Raw genomic sequence first — 17,597 nt, 5'->3', positions numbered from 1 at the left:
GCAGACCCCCTGTTTCCTCGCTTCCGGGCAGGCAATGCCGCACCAATTGCGGGGATTCCCCAACTGCTGTGGGGGTCGAGTCGTGTGGAGAAAGCCACTGATGATGAGGTCAACGGTTGTCGGTGAGGGCACCACGTCTCAAGGAAAGGAAAGCACGGCCAGCAAAGCATCAGTTGGGTTATAAGCCCATTTTCTGGCGGTGACTGTCGGAGCAGGCCAGCTCAACAACGCACTCATTTCCTGCCTTTTACCGGATGTGACCGTGAGTTGGCCTACAATGCTCCCATTCTAATCTTTGGAAACCTCTGGACACCCAGATTCGATTCTTTTTGGTAGCCACACTTTTTTCTTCTTCTTTCCTCCACCGCAAACGTTTTTGATGTATCATGTTCACAACTTAGCACTTGCATATTTAAGGTATCATCATTATTTACAACACACACGCTATGCTTACTACAATACTAGTCCTCATCAAGATCCGCTCCCAACTCCTCCTCCTCCGCCTCATAGTCTTCCGATTCGTCACCCTCAGAGTCAGCCTCCTGTTCTGAGGATTCTTCGCTAGCTGACTCTGTCCGAAGGTCTTCCAGACTTCTACTTGCCTCTTCATCCTCCTCCCCCCCCTCTTCACCTTCCTCTTCTGGGTATTCATCGTCATCCTCTTGCTGTACCAAGACCTGCGAGTTCTCCTGTTCATCGTCGGAGGCATCCTTGACATCATCTGCAAACACAACCGTCTTCTGAGCTGGTGATTTTGACTCGGGCTCCAACACATCTCCACTCCATGGCTTGCACTCCTTGACGAGCTCGCCGCACCGCAAGCAGTTCCAACCTTCCCCTTCCTCCCTTTCGATTCTTGTCGCCAAGCAGACAAAGCAGTAGACGCATCCACATGGGATGGTTTCGTAAGGGTTTGTGACATCAGTCTGCGCCGATCCGACCACACCAGTCTTGGAAGTAGCCGCAGCCATGAGCTCGTTCTCGTTTGTTGCCTGGTTCTGATCCTGGTAGCAGATGGCGCATGTCCGTTCTGGCAAGAAGGCAAATTCACCCTTCTTCTCCTCGGCGCCTTCACCACCTGTTGTGCTCATAATCTTCTTGGTTTTCCGCCACGTCCGTGCCAGCCAGCGCCTCCACCGGTTGATTCCCACCAGCGGCAGCACGAACAGCAAAAACTCGGTGAAGGCATGCCACACCAGCTGGCGGTTGAGGTACTCAAACGACACCTCGCGGCTAACCTGGCTGGTAGGTGGAGCGAGCCTCATGCGCAGTACCCGGTCCAAAAGCGTCCTGTAGCGGCCTTGTAACAAGAAGACCAAGAACGACGCAAACGAAGCGGCGGCGTGAAGCGTCGACAGTCTGTCCGTCATGCTCGAGAGCCGCTGCACCGTCGGGCTCGGCTCATCATAACCTCCATCCTGCTCCCTAAGCCAGTTCTCCCACTTTGACCACATGTACCTCCCTCCCACCGTCATCAACCCATACAACCCCTTCTGCCACTTGCTCGGCGGCACCAAGACACTCCCCGTGTGTCTGGCGTCTGTGTATTTCAAATTCTGCAGCGCAGCACCATACGTCGCGTCATGATCCCAAATGGTAAGCTTGAATATCACGGCCCTCAGGGCAAGCGATATCTCGGCGTCCCACTCATGTTTGATATTGTTGTCTCCTCCTCCTCCCCCACCACCGTAGTACCGAACCGCCTCCCCTACTTGTCCCTTCATCAGCTCGACCAGTTCCTCATCGAGGAGTTCGGCGTCTACTTGGCCGACGCGAAAGGCTGGGCGAGTGCCCTCCCGGCTGGAGATGGTATCCCACAGTGAAAGTGTCGACGCGCCGAGCCGTCGGAGGAGAGGGGATTGGGAGGCGGCGATGCGTGCGCGGAGTTGGGATTCGGATTGTTGGGCTGCTACTCGGGCTGCTTCTTGAGCATCGCGGGCTTGTCGGCGGGCAATGAGGCGTTGCTGGGCTTGGGCGAAGGAGTGGGCTGATTGGGGGTTGGAAGGGGGTGTTATTGCTACTGGTGCTGGTGTTGGTGTTGATGATGCAGCAGCAGCAGCGACATCCAGGACCGCTGCGCTGGGGCTGCTGCTGTCTTTGGGGGGCTTGGAATCGCTCATCGCATTGGTGTTTGAACGAGGCTGAGTGAAGATGGGCGTTTGTTTATTGGTGGAAACGCATATCGTAAGGTGCTCCTTTCACATTTCCCCCTATGCGCCCATGATAATGAATGGCTTCTGTCGGTCCGGGCGGTCGGTCGATGCACTCAGAGAGCCGAGGTTGGAATCCGGACAGCAGCTGTTGCAGCTGACGGAACGGTTCAGGGATGCGGGCTTGGCGCGTTGCGGCACGGCCCACTTGTTTTCGCCCTTCCCCACGAATCACACTGTGGGGATCCTTGCAAGGGGGTATGGATTCAATGTTGATTTCCAGGGTTCGATGTCCAGCTTCAACTTCACCTCTTGACATCTATTCATCCTCTTGACTTTTCTGGGAATGAGTGAGATTATGTAAGGTTCAAACACCAGCCATTTATTCAGCCGTAATGCTACCCTTTTTCACCCATGACTCGGTCTGTACCAATGTTCTGCTCCGTTGCTGACGCAATGGCCGAGCAATGCAGCTGCATAGGCATACCAGTATGACCTGGAAGAGCACCGGGATGGTCTCCGTTAAAAATAGGTACGTTAGAGTTTGGACCAGAACTGGTAAGCTAGGTGGGAGAAAAGGGGTTTGGGAGATGTCTTGAGCTGTGCTGTCCAGATCATCTTCAGGATCAATACATACAACTTCTTATCTTCTCTTTGCTGGTGGTGGGTTCATGGAAACCGATACTGAAGAGGCCACCATGACGAAGTGGAAACTCCCCACGGCGATCAACAGATCTGTCGGCATCCTGGGAGCTGGTGTGCTAGGCCGCCGGATAGGAGCCTGCTGGGCCTCTGCCGGATACAAGGTCAACATTCGCGATCCCGACACGCAGCAAACCAATGGAGCTCTACAGTACATCAAAAACGAGATGTGGAGGTACAAGCCCACCGTCAGCCCCGACAAGATTTCCGTGCATGGTTTCCAGGACCTGAAGCCTGCCGTGGAGGACTCGTGGCTGGTTATCGAATGCGTGCCTGAGAAGCTCGACCTAAAGATGAACGCCTTTGCCGACCTCGAAAAGGTTGTCCGACCCGATACGATACTGGGAACCAACTCGTCGTCCTACAAGTCGCGGGAGATTGCGGCCAAAGTGAAGCCTGACACGGCCAAGCGCATGCTGAATATGCATTACTACATCCCGCCCGACATACGCGTTGTCGAGCTCATGACCAGCGGATCAACGCACGAGGACATTTTTCCTTTTCTCGAAGAGCACCTCAAACGGTCTGGCATGCTTCCAGTCATGGCACACCGAGAGTCTACGGGCTTTCTTCTCAACCGCGTCTGGGCCGCTATCAAGCGAGAATGTTTGATGGTGCTATCCGAGGGGGTAGCCTCACCAGCAGAGCTCGACATGGTGTGGAATGAGATGTTTGTCAAGACCGGTGTTCCCCCATGCGAGCTGATGGACTCAGTAGGCTTGGACACTGTGTCACTCATCGAGCAGCACTACATCCAGGAGCGGAATCTCCACGACCCAGGCGTCATAGCCTTCCTCCAAAAGTACATCCAGGAGGGCAGGCTCGGGGCCAAGTGCAGCAAGGGCGGTCTGTACCCACCAGGTTATACCACCAAGACTGCTGGCCAACAGCAAACCCCCTACGACAACCTGCACGCTCCGACCTTGTACATCCTCGACCTTGGCCTCAACAACGCGCCAGAGGAGGTGTACCAACGTGGCCGTATCCTCGTGGGCAGCGCGGATGGCCAAACCCCTCTCCGCACCATAGTGGACCACCAGCCCATGCCAGACGGGATCGCTCTCTGCCCATCAGAAGGTAAGATTATCTGGGGCAACATGGGTGTGCCTAACAAAAACGACGGCAGCATCATGTCGTGCAACTTGGACGGTAGCGACATCAAGGTCATCATCCCCTCCGGCACGGTACACACGCCCAAGCAGATTGCTGTTGACGATGACTGCTCCAAGATGTACTTTTCCGACCGCGAAGGCATGCGCGTCTTCCGATGTAACATTGATGGCTCTGGACTGGAAGTCCTCATCCGCAACGGGGACTGGGCGACTGGCTTTGACGACCAGACGAAGTGGTGCGTGGGCCTCGGGCTTGCCCCATTGGAAGGGAAGTTTTACTGGACGCAAAAGGGTCCGTCCAAGGGATCCAAAGGGCGCATTTTCAGGGCGAACATACATACACCTCCTGGGCATGATGCTTCTACGAGGACCGACATCGAATGTCTGTTCCAGGGCCTGCCGGAGCCTATCGATATCGAGATCGATGAGGAAGGCAAGTTCATGTACTGGACTGACAGAGGGGAGCTTCCTCGTGGCAACAGCTTGAACAGGGCTGAAAGGGGCCCTGATGGCCAGTATACCGACCACAAGATCCTAGCCAGAAACCTGCACGAGGCTATCGGCATCACTCTTGACAGGAAGAATCGACACATATACGCTACAGACTTGTGAGTCAACCTTCTCTCCCATTCTCTCATGACCTCACTGGCCGCTCAGCAAGCTGACCGCTTTGATAACACACACGATACAGGGGTGGAGCGGTGTACCGCTTCAACATGGATGGAACTGGGCGCAGGAAGTTTTATGAGGATGAGGGATCTTTTGCGGGGATTGCATTGTGTGACAAATAAACGTACATCTGTCGTGTGTGGTGGTCTCGGCAGGCAGCTGTCTGTCGGGTCGGGTCCTGTTTCTCTTTTCTCTCTGTCTCAGACTGGGAGAAAGAAGACTTCGAGAGCACGATACTTTCGGCAATGGCCGATCGGCTTTGTGGAACGCTCTCACAGCTTTGTTTCTTGTGCTACTTCTTGGGTCTGACTGTCCAGTCGAGAGAGTAAAGGGGGAGGTGATGGTGTGGTATCAATGAGGGGGGAGGGAAGGAAGGACAAATAATAAACAAGCAGCATTTGGTGTTCGTGTCAGCCGAATGGAGGCCGTGTTTGGTATCCAGTCATTTTGGGGTTCTGAGTGATAAGCAGTGGCAGAGAAACAAAACCAAAGATCACTGAGATGGGCATTGAAGGATGGTTGATAGAGATGGTCTAAATCTTTTCGACTGATTTCAGGAAGCTTTGATTGCCATTAAAAAGTTCATGAACACAATACCCCTGTCTGCCGTGACGACGTTGAAGGACCCCCCTGTCGGAGCAGCTCCACTTGATTTTATGCCCCGCTACCTATCTTTAGGCTGCTCACCCCCACCAAGCTTCGACCTGCCCAGGCACCTTGAACGGTTCTCTTCGATTCCAAAATCGCAAAACATACCAACGATCGAGCAGACCAGAAGAACGATGAGTTTCGCGATCGAAGTCCCGGGCGAAGCTACGCCCTTCACACCCGTCGAGCTCTGCAGAACCCTCGAAGCTGCATCCATCTCCACCGACCAAGCCCAGAGACAGTCTGCTGGCCAGCAGATACAGGCTTGGGAGTCGCATCCCGACTACTATGTTACTCTTCAGGTAGGTGGAGGGAACTTGCTGTTCCTCACAAATCTACTTTGCAGTTGCTGACGGACTTGTTTGACAACAGACCATATTCCTCGACAAGTCACTACGAAGAGAGGTTCGATGGCTCGCCATCATCGTGCTCAAAAACGGCATCGACAAGTATTGGCGACCCAGAGCGAAACATGCCATTCCACCACCACAAAAAGAGCTCATACGCTCTCGGCTTCTGCAAGGTTCGGTGGACGAGGAGGACAGACAGCTCGCACTGCACAACGCCCTGGTTACCGCCAAGATCGTGAGGATAGATTACCCCGATAGCTGGCCCGATGCCATCGCCAATATCATCAACGTTACCCGAACGGCCCGGGGTGGGAACCCCATGCACCTTGGCGGTGCCCTGTTGGTTATGCTCCGAATAGTCAAAGAGCTCAGCACGGCGCGGTTGGCGAGGTCACAGACCGCTCTTCAGAAGGTCACACCGGACCTGGTCCAGCTTCTGGGAGAGATTTACACCGAGAAGACGGCTTATTGGCAGGAGTTCCTCATGAAAGGACGGGGAGACGAGGATGACGCCGACTATGCCATGCAAAACAGCTTGATAGCACTCAAGATCTTGAGGCGGTTGGTCACAGTTGGATACAAGGAGCCGCACAAGGACAGCATGGTTCAGGGGCTGTGGTCTCTATCACAAACACAGTTCGATCAGTTCCTCCACGGTGTCAGTCACGAATCGTGGATCCCGATACCGTACCAAGATCTCGTCGGCAAGCATCTCATCCAGTTTACCAAACTACACATCGATATGGCGAATTTGCATCCCTGCAGCTTCCCGATTCTTCCAAACTCGATTCCGTTAGTTAGAGCCTATTGGAATCTTGTGAAGGACTTCTCGCAGGTGTTTGAGAAGTCTGGTGGGATCAAGCAGACAGAGAGCACAACAGGGAATACCAAGCACGAGGGGCCGTTAGCGGAAAAGTTGGCTCTCAAGGGACTCTTGTTGCTGAGGAGTTGTATTGGGATCGCCTACCGACCGGCTCAGACGTTCAAGTTCCAGACCCCAGAAATGAAGGAGCTGGAAACACAAGCAATTCACGTTATCAAGGTCGAACTGCTGAACAGGGACTTGCTTCTGGATATTGTTCAGGTGATCATCAGCAAGCTGTTTATTTTCCGCAAGTCAGATCTCGATGCCTGGGAAGAGAGCCCGGAGGAATGGGAAGCTCAGGAACGCACAGAGGGCCAGGCCTACGAGTGGGCTATCCGCCCATGCGCTGAGAGGTTGCTGATAGACCTGTTGACACACTATAGGGAGTTGGGTCAGCCGCTTCTCAGCTATTGTGAGCTCGCCACCAAAGTCGACATGGACATTGTCACGAAAGAGGCCGCTTACTGTGCTCTTGGGTGTGCCGCTGCCGTTGTGCACCACAACTTTGACTTTGATCGCTTCCTGACCACAACGCTCGTCAAGGATGCTCAGGTACAGGACACGATGGCCAAGGTGCTCCGCCGGCGGATTGCTATTTTGCTAAGCCAGTGGATCACCATCAAGATTTCCGAAGCGAACAGAAAAGTGGTGTTTGAGATCTATCGCCACTTGCTGAACCCAGCTGACGATCACAATGATGAGGTGGTGCGCATTACGGCTGCGCGTCAGTTCAAGTATATCGCCGATGACTTTGAGTTCAAGTCTGAACCCTTCCTGCAATATGCGCCGGATTTCTTCGAGCTTTTGATCGGCTTGCTCTCAACTGTAGAGAGCGACGAGACAAAACTGGCGGTTTTGGACACGATCAGGTTGATCGTCAGCAGGATGGAGGAACATGTCTCGCAGTTTGGAGATACCATCATGATGACACTCCCCAAGTTGTGGGAGTCGGTCGGAAGTGAAGAGTACATGATCAAGCAGTCGGTGCTTGCCATCATGACAGCTCTCGTCATGTCGATGCGGGCCGACTCGCAGCGATATCAACCACTGATCCTGCCACTCCTGGCAGAGGCGATGAACCCCGACTCGCCACTGCATCTTCACCTTATTGAAGAGTCGGTGGAGCTCTGGAGGTCATTGCTGATGCAGAGCGTCCCACCACTGAATCCTGAGCTCACCCGGATGGTCCAGCTGGCCCTCCCCCTCCTAGAATACGACTCCGCCGTCTCGAACCAGTGCCTCGAGATTGTGAAATCGTACATCTCTCTCGCACCACAAGACCTCCTCAGCGACGCCCTCCGCCGCCCTACCCTCGCGGCCCTCGCCAAAACCGTCGACGCCAACAGCCTCGACCAAGCCCAGCTCGGCGCCAAGTCGATCGAACTCATGATCCGGTTCTCTGAAGAATTCGGCGGGTCTCAAGGAGTAACGGTTATCGTCCAAGACCTCCTTGAGACTGGCCTTGTCCACACAATGCTCGAAGGCCTCCACAGCGCCTGGGAATCCTCCCAGACCACTGGGCCCAACCGGAAACCCTCCAAAATCAGCACACTCAAAGAATCGGACTATTACGCCCTCTTTGCCCGGGTGTGCGTCGCCGACCCGACAGTGTTTATCAACCTGTTGTCGCGGTTCACAAACGGCGGACCAATCGATACCGTTCTCTCCTGGTTGATGACCCAGTGGTTCGCCAACTTTGACACCATGGGCGATGTCGAACGTGAGAAGCTCTCTTGCCTGGCCCTGACAAGACTGGTGGAACTGCCCTCGCCGGTGCAGGAGCTCGTGTTGGGGAAGCTGCAGGATTATCTGTCCATGTGGACGCACATCGTGACGGAACTGGCGGATGATACTGCCGAGCAACAAGGGGGGGCCGAGGGGCCGCAGGATAGCCTCGTCTGGGGGGAGATGCCGAGCTTTGAGTATGATACTCCGCTGGATATTCACGAGAGGACGTTTGCGCACAAGGACCCGGTGCACTCGGTGGCGACGTACGGGTTTGTCAAGGTGAGGTTGCAGGATTTGGTGCAGAGGCTGGGTGGGGAGGGGGTGTTTGAGCAGCAGTGGGCGGTTAATGTTGATCGGGAGGTGTTGATGGGGTTTCAGAGGTTGAGTCAGGGGGGAGTTGCTGGGCCGAAATAGGGGGGGGAAGGGGGATCAAAACAGGTTGGGGGGGGATATTCCAGAAAAAAGTGAATTGTCGATTCGAGGTTTCGTGAGATTAGTCCGTGTTAATGGAAGAGGGGAGGCACAAAACGGACTATTTCCTGATGACTTTGTTGTGTAGTGTTTGAGCTGCAAAGGAGAGGAGGGGGGGGGTTAATAGCAGGAGTTACCTAAAGGGGAGGAGAAGCAAGCGATGAAAGAGGGCTGGCTGGCTGGCTTCGAGGTTGGTTTCAGGAGAGGCCAAAAAAAAAAGGAGGAAAATGGCTATATCAAGAGCTAACAAAATGCAATGATAATTGTACAGACTTGTTCAGTGTTGTTGGTGTTTACACATCGATTTAAAAGGTAAAAAGATTATTGAGTAGTGGAATAAGTGTAAACCTCTCATTTCCTCCCGCTGGTTCACCTTGACATATAGAAAGCATTGCCTGAGTGTACATGTATTCTCTTCAATTTACTCCCTGACTACCACAACCACCCGCTCGCTATGCATGACATAAACCCCCACGCACCCTCCCCAACTGCCAAACAAACCAAAAAAAAAAAAGGGACAGAATGCAGTACCTATATATATATGACCATCAAAAAAAATCGTTTACCCGCTGCTGCCACCACCGCCCGTGCTATGCAGCCAAAAAAAAATTCCAAATAATTCCATGCTATGATTCCACTTCGTGTGTGCCAAAACAACAAGACAACTCCCACCAGATATCTCACCACTAATAATCCTCCCATTATAGCACAACAAAACAAAAACAAAACAAAACAAAGCAAATGAAACCCCTCAAACATCCGCCTCAAACCTCGTCCTCGGCGTAGCAGGCGTATTAGGCGGCAAATGATTCCCAAACGTATGCCAGCAGTTGGGAGCTTGTAGGATATACCTATCACATATCACGTCAGCATCACCTCTTTCCAAACTCAATGCGGAGTTCGATATACCTGGCCATAGCCTCCCTAAACCGACTCTTATACTCCTTCGGGCTCGTCACCGTCGGCCTGTTCCTCCCCCCGCCCGCAAAACCCCTATTCTTGATCCAGCTCTCCAGCTGCTTGTCCCACGTATACGTCCGGATGCAGTCAATAATCCCCACCACCAGCTCCTTCTTCACCTCATCCACCGCCACCATCAGGCTGTAATCCATCACGCCCATCCTCGCCAAAAACAGCGTATCATTAAAAACCGACGTCTTCAACAACCTCTTTGAATGCTCCCGGGCAAATAGGGGAGATTCATAAATGTACTCCACCATGTTCTCGTCTAGCAACACCTCGTTTTGCTCCCCCGTCGACTGGATCCTCCGGTTGCGCATCGACCCCTTGAGGTCAAACGTTCTTGTCGGTGACCGGTCATAAAACAGATTCTCCATGACGAGCAGGTCGAGCTTGATTTCCGTGTTGGTGACGGGGTTGCGGATGATGATCTGGAAGAAGCCGAGCATCTTTGCAATGACAGAAGGTAGATCGTGGAAGAGGGCATGCGCCATCAGGTCGAAGTAGTCCGGGGCGAACTTGAGGAACGAAGACGTCTCGACAGGCGACAGACCCTTGAGGACAAACCGGTCGTCGAGCGTCTTGAGAAAGACAGACTTTGTCTTGCCGCCTTTGGAATCCCACTTGAGGCAGCGAGACAGAGACTCGGCGAAGCGGTCAGCAGCACCGACTTTGCGACGGAGGGCGTCGAATTGTTCGGCAAAGAAAATCTTGCACATCATCTTTGCTGAGCCCTCTGCGAACTGGTACTTGAGATGCGTACCGGTAGACCGCAGTAGACTGTTTTCCAGCTCGGCCTTGGACAGACCTGAAGATGGCTGCTGCTTCATTTCAAGGCCGTCACTGCTTTCATCTGTTTCTCGCTGGTTGGACATCTCCCACCGCTGACGAATCTCGGCAAGCTTTGTCTTGTAATCTTCAGAGTTGAGAGCAAAAGCCAACAACGAGCTGGGCTCATCCTCCCTCACAATGACATCCGAATCAAAGAAGATGTGATCTGTCGCGTTGATGGGATACTCCAGTGGTGTCCAATTGCTAGCCGAACGTTCAGCCCAGAAATTAGTCAACATGGTCATCAGACTCTTCTTCTGATGTCTTGGGAGCTCTTCTGGGATCTCATCCCCGGGCTCGAGAGAGCTGGCAATCTCTTTAGCGTCAGGCATGAACTCGTCGAACGTGATGGTGGAAGCATCCGCATCGCTGCCTGCACCCTCATCATCAGATCCCGCATGATCTTCGTGTTGAGCATCATCGCCATCTGCATCGTTTCGGGTTTCCTCTTGGGTAAGTGGCCCAGAGGATGGTGCAAGTGGCGAGCTTGGTTCAGACGCCTTGTTCTGTGAGTCTTCCGGCGTGGTATCAGCAGCTGGCTGAGAAGAGTCATCATATTTCCTATTGCTGTGATGCTTCTCCATGTGCTGCTCCTCGTCGGGGCCAGGCTCTTTGACGGCTTGGTCCACGTCCTTGTAGACTTCGACTATAGTCTTAGTGGACGTACGTGGAAGGAAGGCTCTCGTAGACTGCATCTTTGCTGCCCGTTGCTTGCGATCCCGCATCCGCTCCTTTTCAAACTCACGGCTTAGTTGCTCAAAATGGCGCGCAAGCGTCGACACCTTGGATTCCCTCTTGTGGACATAACGCGGAATTGCCGACGGCGGGGCCTTTCGATTCTTCAGAGCCCCGAGTCCAATGCGATCAGTGAACTTCTTCTCCGCTTTCTCAGGCACGGCCTTCTGTCCCTCGGAAGCCGCATCCTGCGCCTTTTGCTCTTTCAATAGCTTTCCGATAGTAGACTGTGTCCTGGGAAGTGCCCCTACCGGCTGGGATAAAGCGCGAACCATTGGAGGCGATACCGCTTGACCTGTCTTTCTCGAGATAGCACGGTCTCCTGTAGCTCGTGATGATTCTGCACCACCTTCACCAACAAAGCCTGTGCCGGTCGCATCAGTTGATGCGGCACGCTGTTCGCGACGTAGCTGCTCGACCTTTTCTGTCAATGACATATGTTGAGGCTCTGCAGGCTGGGGAGACGCAGCCGGTGCAGCAGGAGTTGCCGGAGGCGGCATCAGAGAATTTGCTTCAGGCGTTGCTGCTGGTATCTCCTCACTTGGTGGAGATGGCGACTGCTTGGTGACATCGGAGGCAAGCTCCGAACCGGTCAGGATACTCTTCACCAACGTCGGTGAAGTAGGCGTCGCGAGGTCCAAAGGCTCGACCCTCTCGAGAAGCTCATCAGCTTGGCTGGCAGCTGCTTCTTCCGTTGCAGTTTCGACTGGCCTCGAGGTCGGCGATACAGGGGTTTCCGGTGGCCGGCTCTCACCCTCGGTATTCTGTGTGGGCTTTTCTTCAAACTCCGAACTACTGGGCTGGGACGCAGTGGGAGTAGATTTTTCCTCGGATTCCGAGCCAACAGACGTGGTGCCGTCAGTACTCGGAAGGGACTCTTTTGACTCATTGTCTGTGAACATCTTCTTGAGTTGAATGATGGTCAGTTGTCGGACATCCTTGTCGGAAAGGAAGTCGGCTTCGAATTTGGTGAAAGCTGCATCCCAATCCGTCACCTTCTCCAGCATTCCGCGGATAACAATGTTGAAGGGAATGACTTCGTAGTACTTGGAGCTCATGTATGTCTCCTGGAGACTCCGGACCAATTCTGCCTGATCTTCGTGGGCCTTCTTGGTCAGCCTCTCGATCTCTGCTGTGCAGGCTTCCGCTTTCTCTGGAAGCACACTGTCAATTCGAATGCTCTTGAGTCGAGCCCGGACCGAAGTCATGAACCGAACCCAACGCTCCTCGGCCTTGGTGAAGATATCATTCTTGAGCCGCAAATCGTGATCCACCTTCCATGTGATCCTTGGCCGTGGCACAATGATCTCGAACAGATCGATGGGGTCGTAGTGAATTCTCACAGCAATGTCGCGATACAGGTAGTAGAAGAACCGAACGTGGTCCTTTTGGTGGTCATGGGGGCACTCATTCTGCAGGCTCGAGCGGACGCATCTGCTCCAGAACGAGAGCTCCAGGTATTTGCCAAAAGAATACTTCCAGGTGCTGACAGACATGGGCATGAGACCGAAATGCTTGTTGCACTCTTTGCAGTAATTCCACATGCATATGCCGGTCCCATCCTTGTCGCCCTCGGACTCTTGGGGTTTCTCCGGAAAGTTTTCGGGCCAAGCCGGCGAGTTCTCAAGAATGATGGTGATACGAGCGTTGTCATGGACATAGGTGCGGTGATGATCAAGCATCTTTCTATCACAGCCGTTGGCGTGACACACCATATCAGAGCCTTCGCAAATGTCCTCGATGTACTGGCCCAGGGTGCAATCTTGATCCATGTTGCCGTTGGCATCAGGATGCTCATTATAGAACTCGATGGCGACGAGGCCAGGCTCCACGCACGGTATCTTGGTTTCTGTGCAAGTGACCGAATAGAGCACTACGATGTTCTGATGAGAATAGGGGTCGAAGAGATCGAGACTGTCCTGGATATATGTTTCCCATTGTCTGGATTGCGTCTGGTAGTTGTGCAGAGCCTTGTCATACTCGACATCATGGACTGCATGCAGGACCTCCATTACTTTTCGAGGGGCTTTTTGGCCAATCTCGTGCACCATCTCTGGCTTGATGAGCTGGAACCGTAGTGGTCGGGGCTTCTCGCTCTCTTCGGGATCTTCGACAATGTTTTGGTCGCGAAGACGGCGCAGGTAGACCAACCGCCTTTCTTGCTCGCGCGCCTTCATGAGAAGGTAGGGCTGTGTAAACTTGACAAATGGCGACGCTGAAAGGATTCGAGTTTCGTACTTTGCCACCATATCACTGTAAAAGGTCGGCATTGGTACATCCTCTGGCACTTGGACATGCGAGTGAGACTCGTGTAATGATATGAGTTTTTGAGTGGCATCCGCCGACGGCTGAGTCTCTGGCCCGGTGCTGGTTGTGTTTGCAGCCAGCTCCTGCTCGGCAGGAGAGTCCTCATTGACCCGAGACTGTTCCACCAGTTTCTCTCCCTCGGTGCTTTGTGATGTAATCAAAATAGCAGGGCGCTGGCTGGTGGGATCGGGGACACACCCAGGAGAGATCAGAAGACTGTCGTCGGTGGGTTGCCGTGACGTGAGAGTGGAAGTCAAGACAGACTCTATCTCAGTTGGGATCTGGACAAACTCGTCGCGCATCAAGCATGATTCCAGCTTTAGGTTGTAGACCACATAGACCATGAACTCGGTGATGCGCTTCATGCGTGACAGTATCGGAGTGGAAGCCCCACGCAGGGCAATGGTACAGCCGCGGTCCTTGGGACACCCCGAAAGAAAGATGTACGTCTTCTTCTTGCCCTTTATCCCATGATTGACATATGTCTTGACCTCAAAACTCTCGCAGGTGCCCACCCGAGCGCCAAGACTAAGCATGTCCATGGATGAAATAACGGGCATGTTGACGATTCTCGAGACAGCTTCAATAACGGTTGGTTTGACGTTGTAAGCAACAGCGACGTTGGCTTCCGACAGGTACTGTAAAGCCACTCCGGCAACACTCTTTTCCACCAGCAGCACATGCGGTTCAAGGTTGAGAATCCGGTTCACGACCATTCTCAGATACTCCTTTTCTTGCTCAATAACGGGCTGCAAACTCATAAAGTGCTGCTCTGGATGGCGCTGATACTCGAGTGGGAAGGTGATGACAACGACCCGGGGATTGCGGATCCTGCGGGGCATGCTCTTGAGTGCAAGATTCTTGGTAAAGACAACTCCGTGAACGTAGGCTGTGTCACTTGGCCTGCCCCCTGGGATCTTCTTGAGCTTGACCCAATGCCGGATATCCATGTCGTCCCCGTTGCGGATATCGGGGTCGACATCATCGGCACATTTGTCGAGAATAGGGATAAGAGCCCGCTCCCAGCTGCTCGGGTTGGGAATCTCGGCATCATCCAGCATTTGCCGGAAGAGCTTCTTTACATGCTGCAGGCTCGCCGGGTTGAGACCCTCCTCGGGAAGCTTGCCCTCGCGTGTTGCATCATTCCGCTTTGACCCTGAATTTTCAACGCCGCTCTCAAAGATAGACAGGGCGTCGGTCGAGGCAGAGTTGCCTTTGATGATGGCTGACTTAGGTCGTGGTGATCGCAAATGATGGGCGCTGATGCTTGCGATGCTCATATTCCTCCTTCGGGGTGGTCGTGCATGGATTGATAAATTCTGCAAACCACCTCCGCTGCTACCACCAGCACCGCCGACAGCCTCATCAAAACCGCGGCTGGTATAGCTGAGGCCGCTGGTACTCTTCTCGCCATGACGGAACCGGTGTTTCCTGCCTGCTCCCAGATAAGTGCCGAAACTTGATCGATCGGGGTCAAGGCTGGCGGGTTGGAAGTCGCTGCTGTTCATGGTGGCAAAAATGCTGCCCATTTGTTGCTCGTCTTCACTCGACTCATCAGACATGTAGTCGGCCAGCTCCGGGTCGATAATGTTGTCGGCATGAAAGGCATTGGCGTTTGACTTGGTTCCCGGGTCATCCCCGGCTGGTTTGCGAAACGGCGCTCTCTCATCAGGAGCCCCCTTGAGCCTAGTCAAGAAATTGTGCTTGGAGTGGTGCCTGCGATGGCCCGATGATTGTGGACGACTAGTTGACAATGACTTGAGCGACCGCGATGAGCTTGGCCGACTCAGCTGAGGCATATCGATTTCTAAAATGGCAGAATTCCTATTGCTGTCCCCGACACGTCTGGTTGCTGGAATTGCCATCATGGGTGTGGTCGCACTTCGGGTGTGGTCGGCCTGCTCGGTTCTTTCCATGATGCTTGCCTCGTCGCCTTCTTTTTGTTTGAGAGCTGTGGGCACGGACTTTGACTGGTTGGCTCGAAAAATAGCTGGGAGATAGGATTCGTCTGCTGAATCATCTGAACCACTGTCGTACCGACGATTGATAACATTGAGACACGTCTTGCAAACTCTCAGAGAGCCCTGGACGCCGAACTTTGCTCCAGAGATGTTGGACGTGCACTTGGAATCAAAAATGCACCCGCATGTCCGACAATGGTGTTTTCTTCGGAAGGCAGTGAAAGGAGTCCCACACAAAAAGCACTCTTTGCAAGTCTCGTCGGCCATCCAAAACTCCTTACTTAGGACCTGCTTTCGCATTCGCTCCAACCTCGCATTAACCATTTCAGGGGCACCCTCGTTGGCAGTCGTCCCGGGTATCCTCATGACACCCGACTGAAGTCTCTGGGGTCTCTCGTTATGTCTAAAGGAATCGTGGTACACCGTGCTGTGAGCTGAGGTGCTGATAGGGCTAGCTTCAGCAGTCCCGGGCTCCATGGAAGATGACCTTGAATGGCTACTGCCCTTTGTAAAGGTGATCCGGTCAATCACTGCTGGCCGTCTCATCGCGTCAGGTGGGGTGGCCCTGCTAAGGGATGACGAACGAGCCTCCGCCGTCGTTTGTATCGGGCTACGGGGAGCATCTGCGCTGCCATCAAGACTCGGAGCATCTTCTCTCCTCGTTCGCCCCGGAACCATGATTCTGTCAGTGGTCGCCACGCTGTCCAAACTTCCATTCCCAGTCAGGAGCGTGCTGTTTCCCACTTCGCTTAGCCTACTTATACTGCCCCGTCCTGATCCACGACTGGGCAACTCTTCACGGGTCGTTGTACCACGGACAGTATCACTTTCGGCGAAACCCGTTGATACCACCGGAATGGCAGGGGTATTTGTGGATGTGGCAGCCACGGAGATTTTTGGAAGGTTCTGGGCACCCGGAGGCAAGTGTTTTGAAGTTGATGCCGTCGTTATGGAGGAGGCCTTGGATGATTGTACAGCCGGTGACGAAGAGTCGGCTGTTGCTGTAGCCAAGCCTGAAGAAGACAAGCCAGATACCGCAGCATCAGAGGAGACGGCAGAGTTGAAGGTTGCATTTGTTACGCCACCGTCCCCCCTCGGCACAAGGTTCAAGCTTCTCCTGGAAGCCCCATCATGGCTGTCGGCATCGTCCACCTCCTGAGCAGAATTCTTGCCCACGCCACTGACAGCCTCCTTTATCCTGCTGTATAAGCCGCTCAACCCTTGCTGTACAATCTCGCCAGCAGTTCCTTGCTTGTCCGAAGCCGGAAGGCTACTTGGGGGAGGTGCGAAATCATTGAATGTGGTGAGGACATCCGACTGACTGGCTGAGGTATGGATCTTGTCGAGGGCGAGTGAGAGCTGTTCTCTTTCGGCATACGTAGAAAAAGTAGGAGAAACCAGAGAGCCGCGGCGACTTCGGGTGGCGGTTGGAGACGTAGGGCCGGGCGGAGCTAGAGAGGGGGGTCGAAGACCATTCTGGCTGGCCATCACACTGATAAGGGGCTTTGGTCAGGGTGATACAACTGGACGGTTGGGCCGACCCGAGACAAATCGCATGCTTCGAAAAGCCCGATACAATGGCGTTTGCTATAGGAACAAAATAAAGAGGATTGCTTTGAATCGTAACAGCTTTTAGTGGTGGTTAGAGGTGGAAATGATGGAAGGTGGGCTGTGTTGATTCGAGACCCTTGCCGAAGCGAATGCAGATGACGTTGGGCGACGTTACCTGCACTAACAAACCAGACAGCAGGAACGAACGATGGTTGTCGACTACCAGAGATCAAACCATCTGGATGCCATCATCAAATCAAGAAACTCTGACGAGACCAGACCACAACTACGAGATCACAGTGCAGTCAATGCTGAGGTTGGATTGAGGTTCGGTCGAGATGCAGCCTGGAAGCGGGATGATCGTTGCCCTGTCAGGCTGCTGCAGGACCCTTGAGGGGCATGTCGTCACTGGACAGGTCACTGGACAAAATATTGGTTGTAACGCTGTTGGGGGTCTTAACATATTATAGCGTGTATCCCGCCTGTAGATGTTAACAATCGGTGGTTGTCTCTGGCTGAACAGGCAATATTGCATTCTTCTTGGGATGAGGGGTCTA

The 17,597-nt window shown here is 53.5% G+C and overlaps 4 protein-coding genes across 4 annotated transcripts; 2 read left to right on the top strand and 2 right to left on the bottom strand.

Moving 5' to 3' along the window:
- Window positions 1–383: 383 nt before the first annotated feature.
- QC763_102740 (uncharacterized protein) lies at window positions 384–4,755 on the top strand (the record flags this gene model as incomplete). Its single annotated transcript, XM_062906832.1, has 2 exons — window positions 384–4,572; window positions 4,656–4,755. The coding sequence occupies exons 1-2, from the start codon at window positions 2,822–2,824 to the stop codon at window positions 4,753–4,755; spliced, it is 1,851 nt and encodes a 616-aa protein (XP_062769720.1). The 5' UTR covers window positions 384–2,821.
- On the bottom strand, window positions 462–2,120 carry PEX2 (peroxisome assembly protein (Peroxin-2); the record flags this gene model as incomplete). Its single annotated transcript, XM_062906833.1, has 1 exon — window positions 462–2,120. One exon carries the CDS (start codon window positions 2,118–2,120, stop codon window positions 462–464), a length of 1,659 nt encoding a protein of 552 aa, XP_062769721.1.
- Window positions 4,756–5,217: 462 nt separating the features above from the next.
- Window positions 5,218–9,623, top strand: QC763_102730 (uncharacterized protein; the record flags this gene model as incomplete). The annotated part of the gene is made up of 3 exons (XM_062906831.1): window positions 5,218–5,583; window positions 5,654–8,706; window positions 8,800–9,623. 2 exons carry the CDS (start codon window positions 5,218–5,220, stop codon window positions 8,636–8,638), a joined length of 3,351 nt encoding a protein of 1,116 aa, XP_062769719.1. The 3' UTR covers window positions 8,639–8,706; window positions 8,800–9,623.
- Window positions 8,896–17,522, bottom strand: MDM12_1 (Mitochondrial distribution and morphology protein 12). The gene is made up of 2 exons (XM_062906830.1): window positions 9,605–17,522; window positions 8,896–9,546 (listed from the first exon to the last, which is right to left on the bottom strand). Exons 1-2 carry the CDS (start codon window positions 16,975–16,977, stop codon window positions 9,447–9,449), a joined length of 7,473 nt encoding a protein of 2,490 aa, XP_062769718.1. The 5' UTR covers window positions 16,978–17,522; the 3' UTR covers window positions 8,896–9,446.
- Window positions 17,523–17,597: the final 75 nt, after the last annotated feature.

This window comes from Podospora pseudopauciseta, chromosome 1, assembly GCF_035222475.1.
Source record: "Podospora pseudopauciseta strain CBS 411.78 chromosome 1, whole genome shotgun sequence".
Lineage (NCBI taxonomy): Eukaryota > Fungi > Ascomycota > Sordariomycetes > Sordariales > Podosporaceae > Podospora > Podospora pseudopauciseta.
Note: the sequence above shows the minus strand (reverse complement) of the source record. Positions and strands in the feature narration are given on the sequence as shown.

What these genes read in the sequence shown, in the direction of transcription:
- MDM12_1 (XM_062906830.1), bottom strand. Translation starts at nt 16,977, where the DNA reads ATGGCCAGCCAGAATGGTCTTCGACCCCCCTCTCTAGCTCCGCCCGGC. An exon ending in TTTAGGGAGGCTATGGCCAG is followed by an intron (nt 9,547 to 9,604) that starts GTATATCGAACT and finishes GATATGTGATAG; the next exon opens with GTATATCCTACAAGCTCCCA.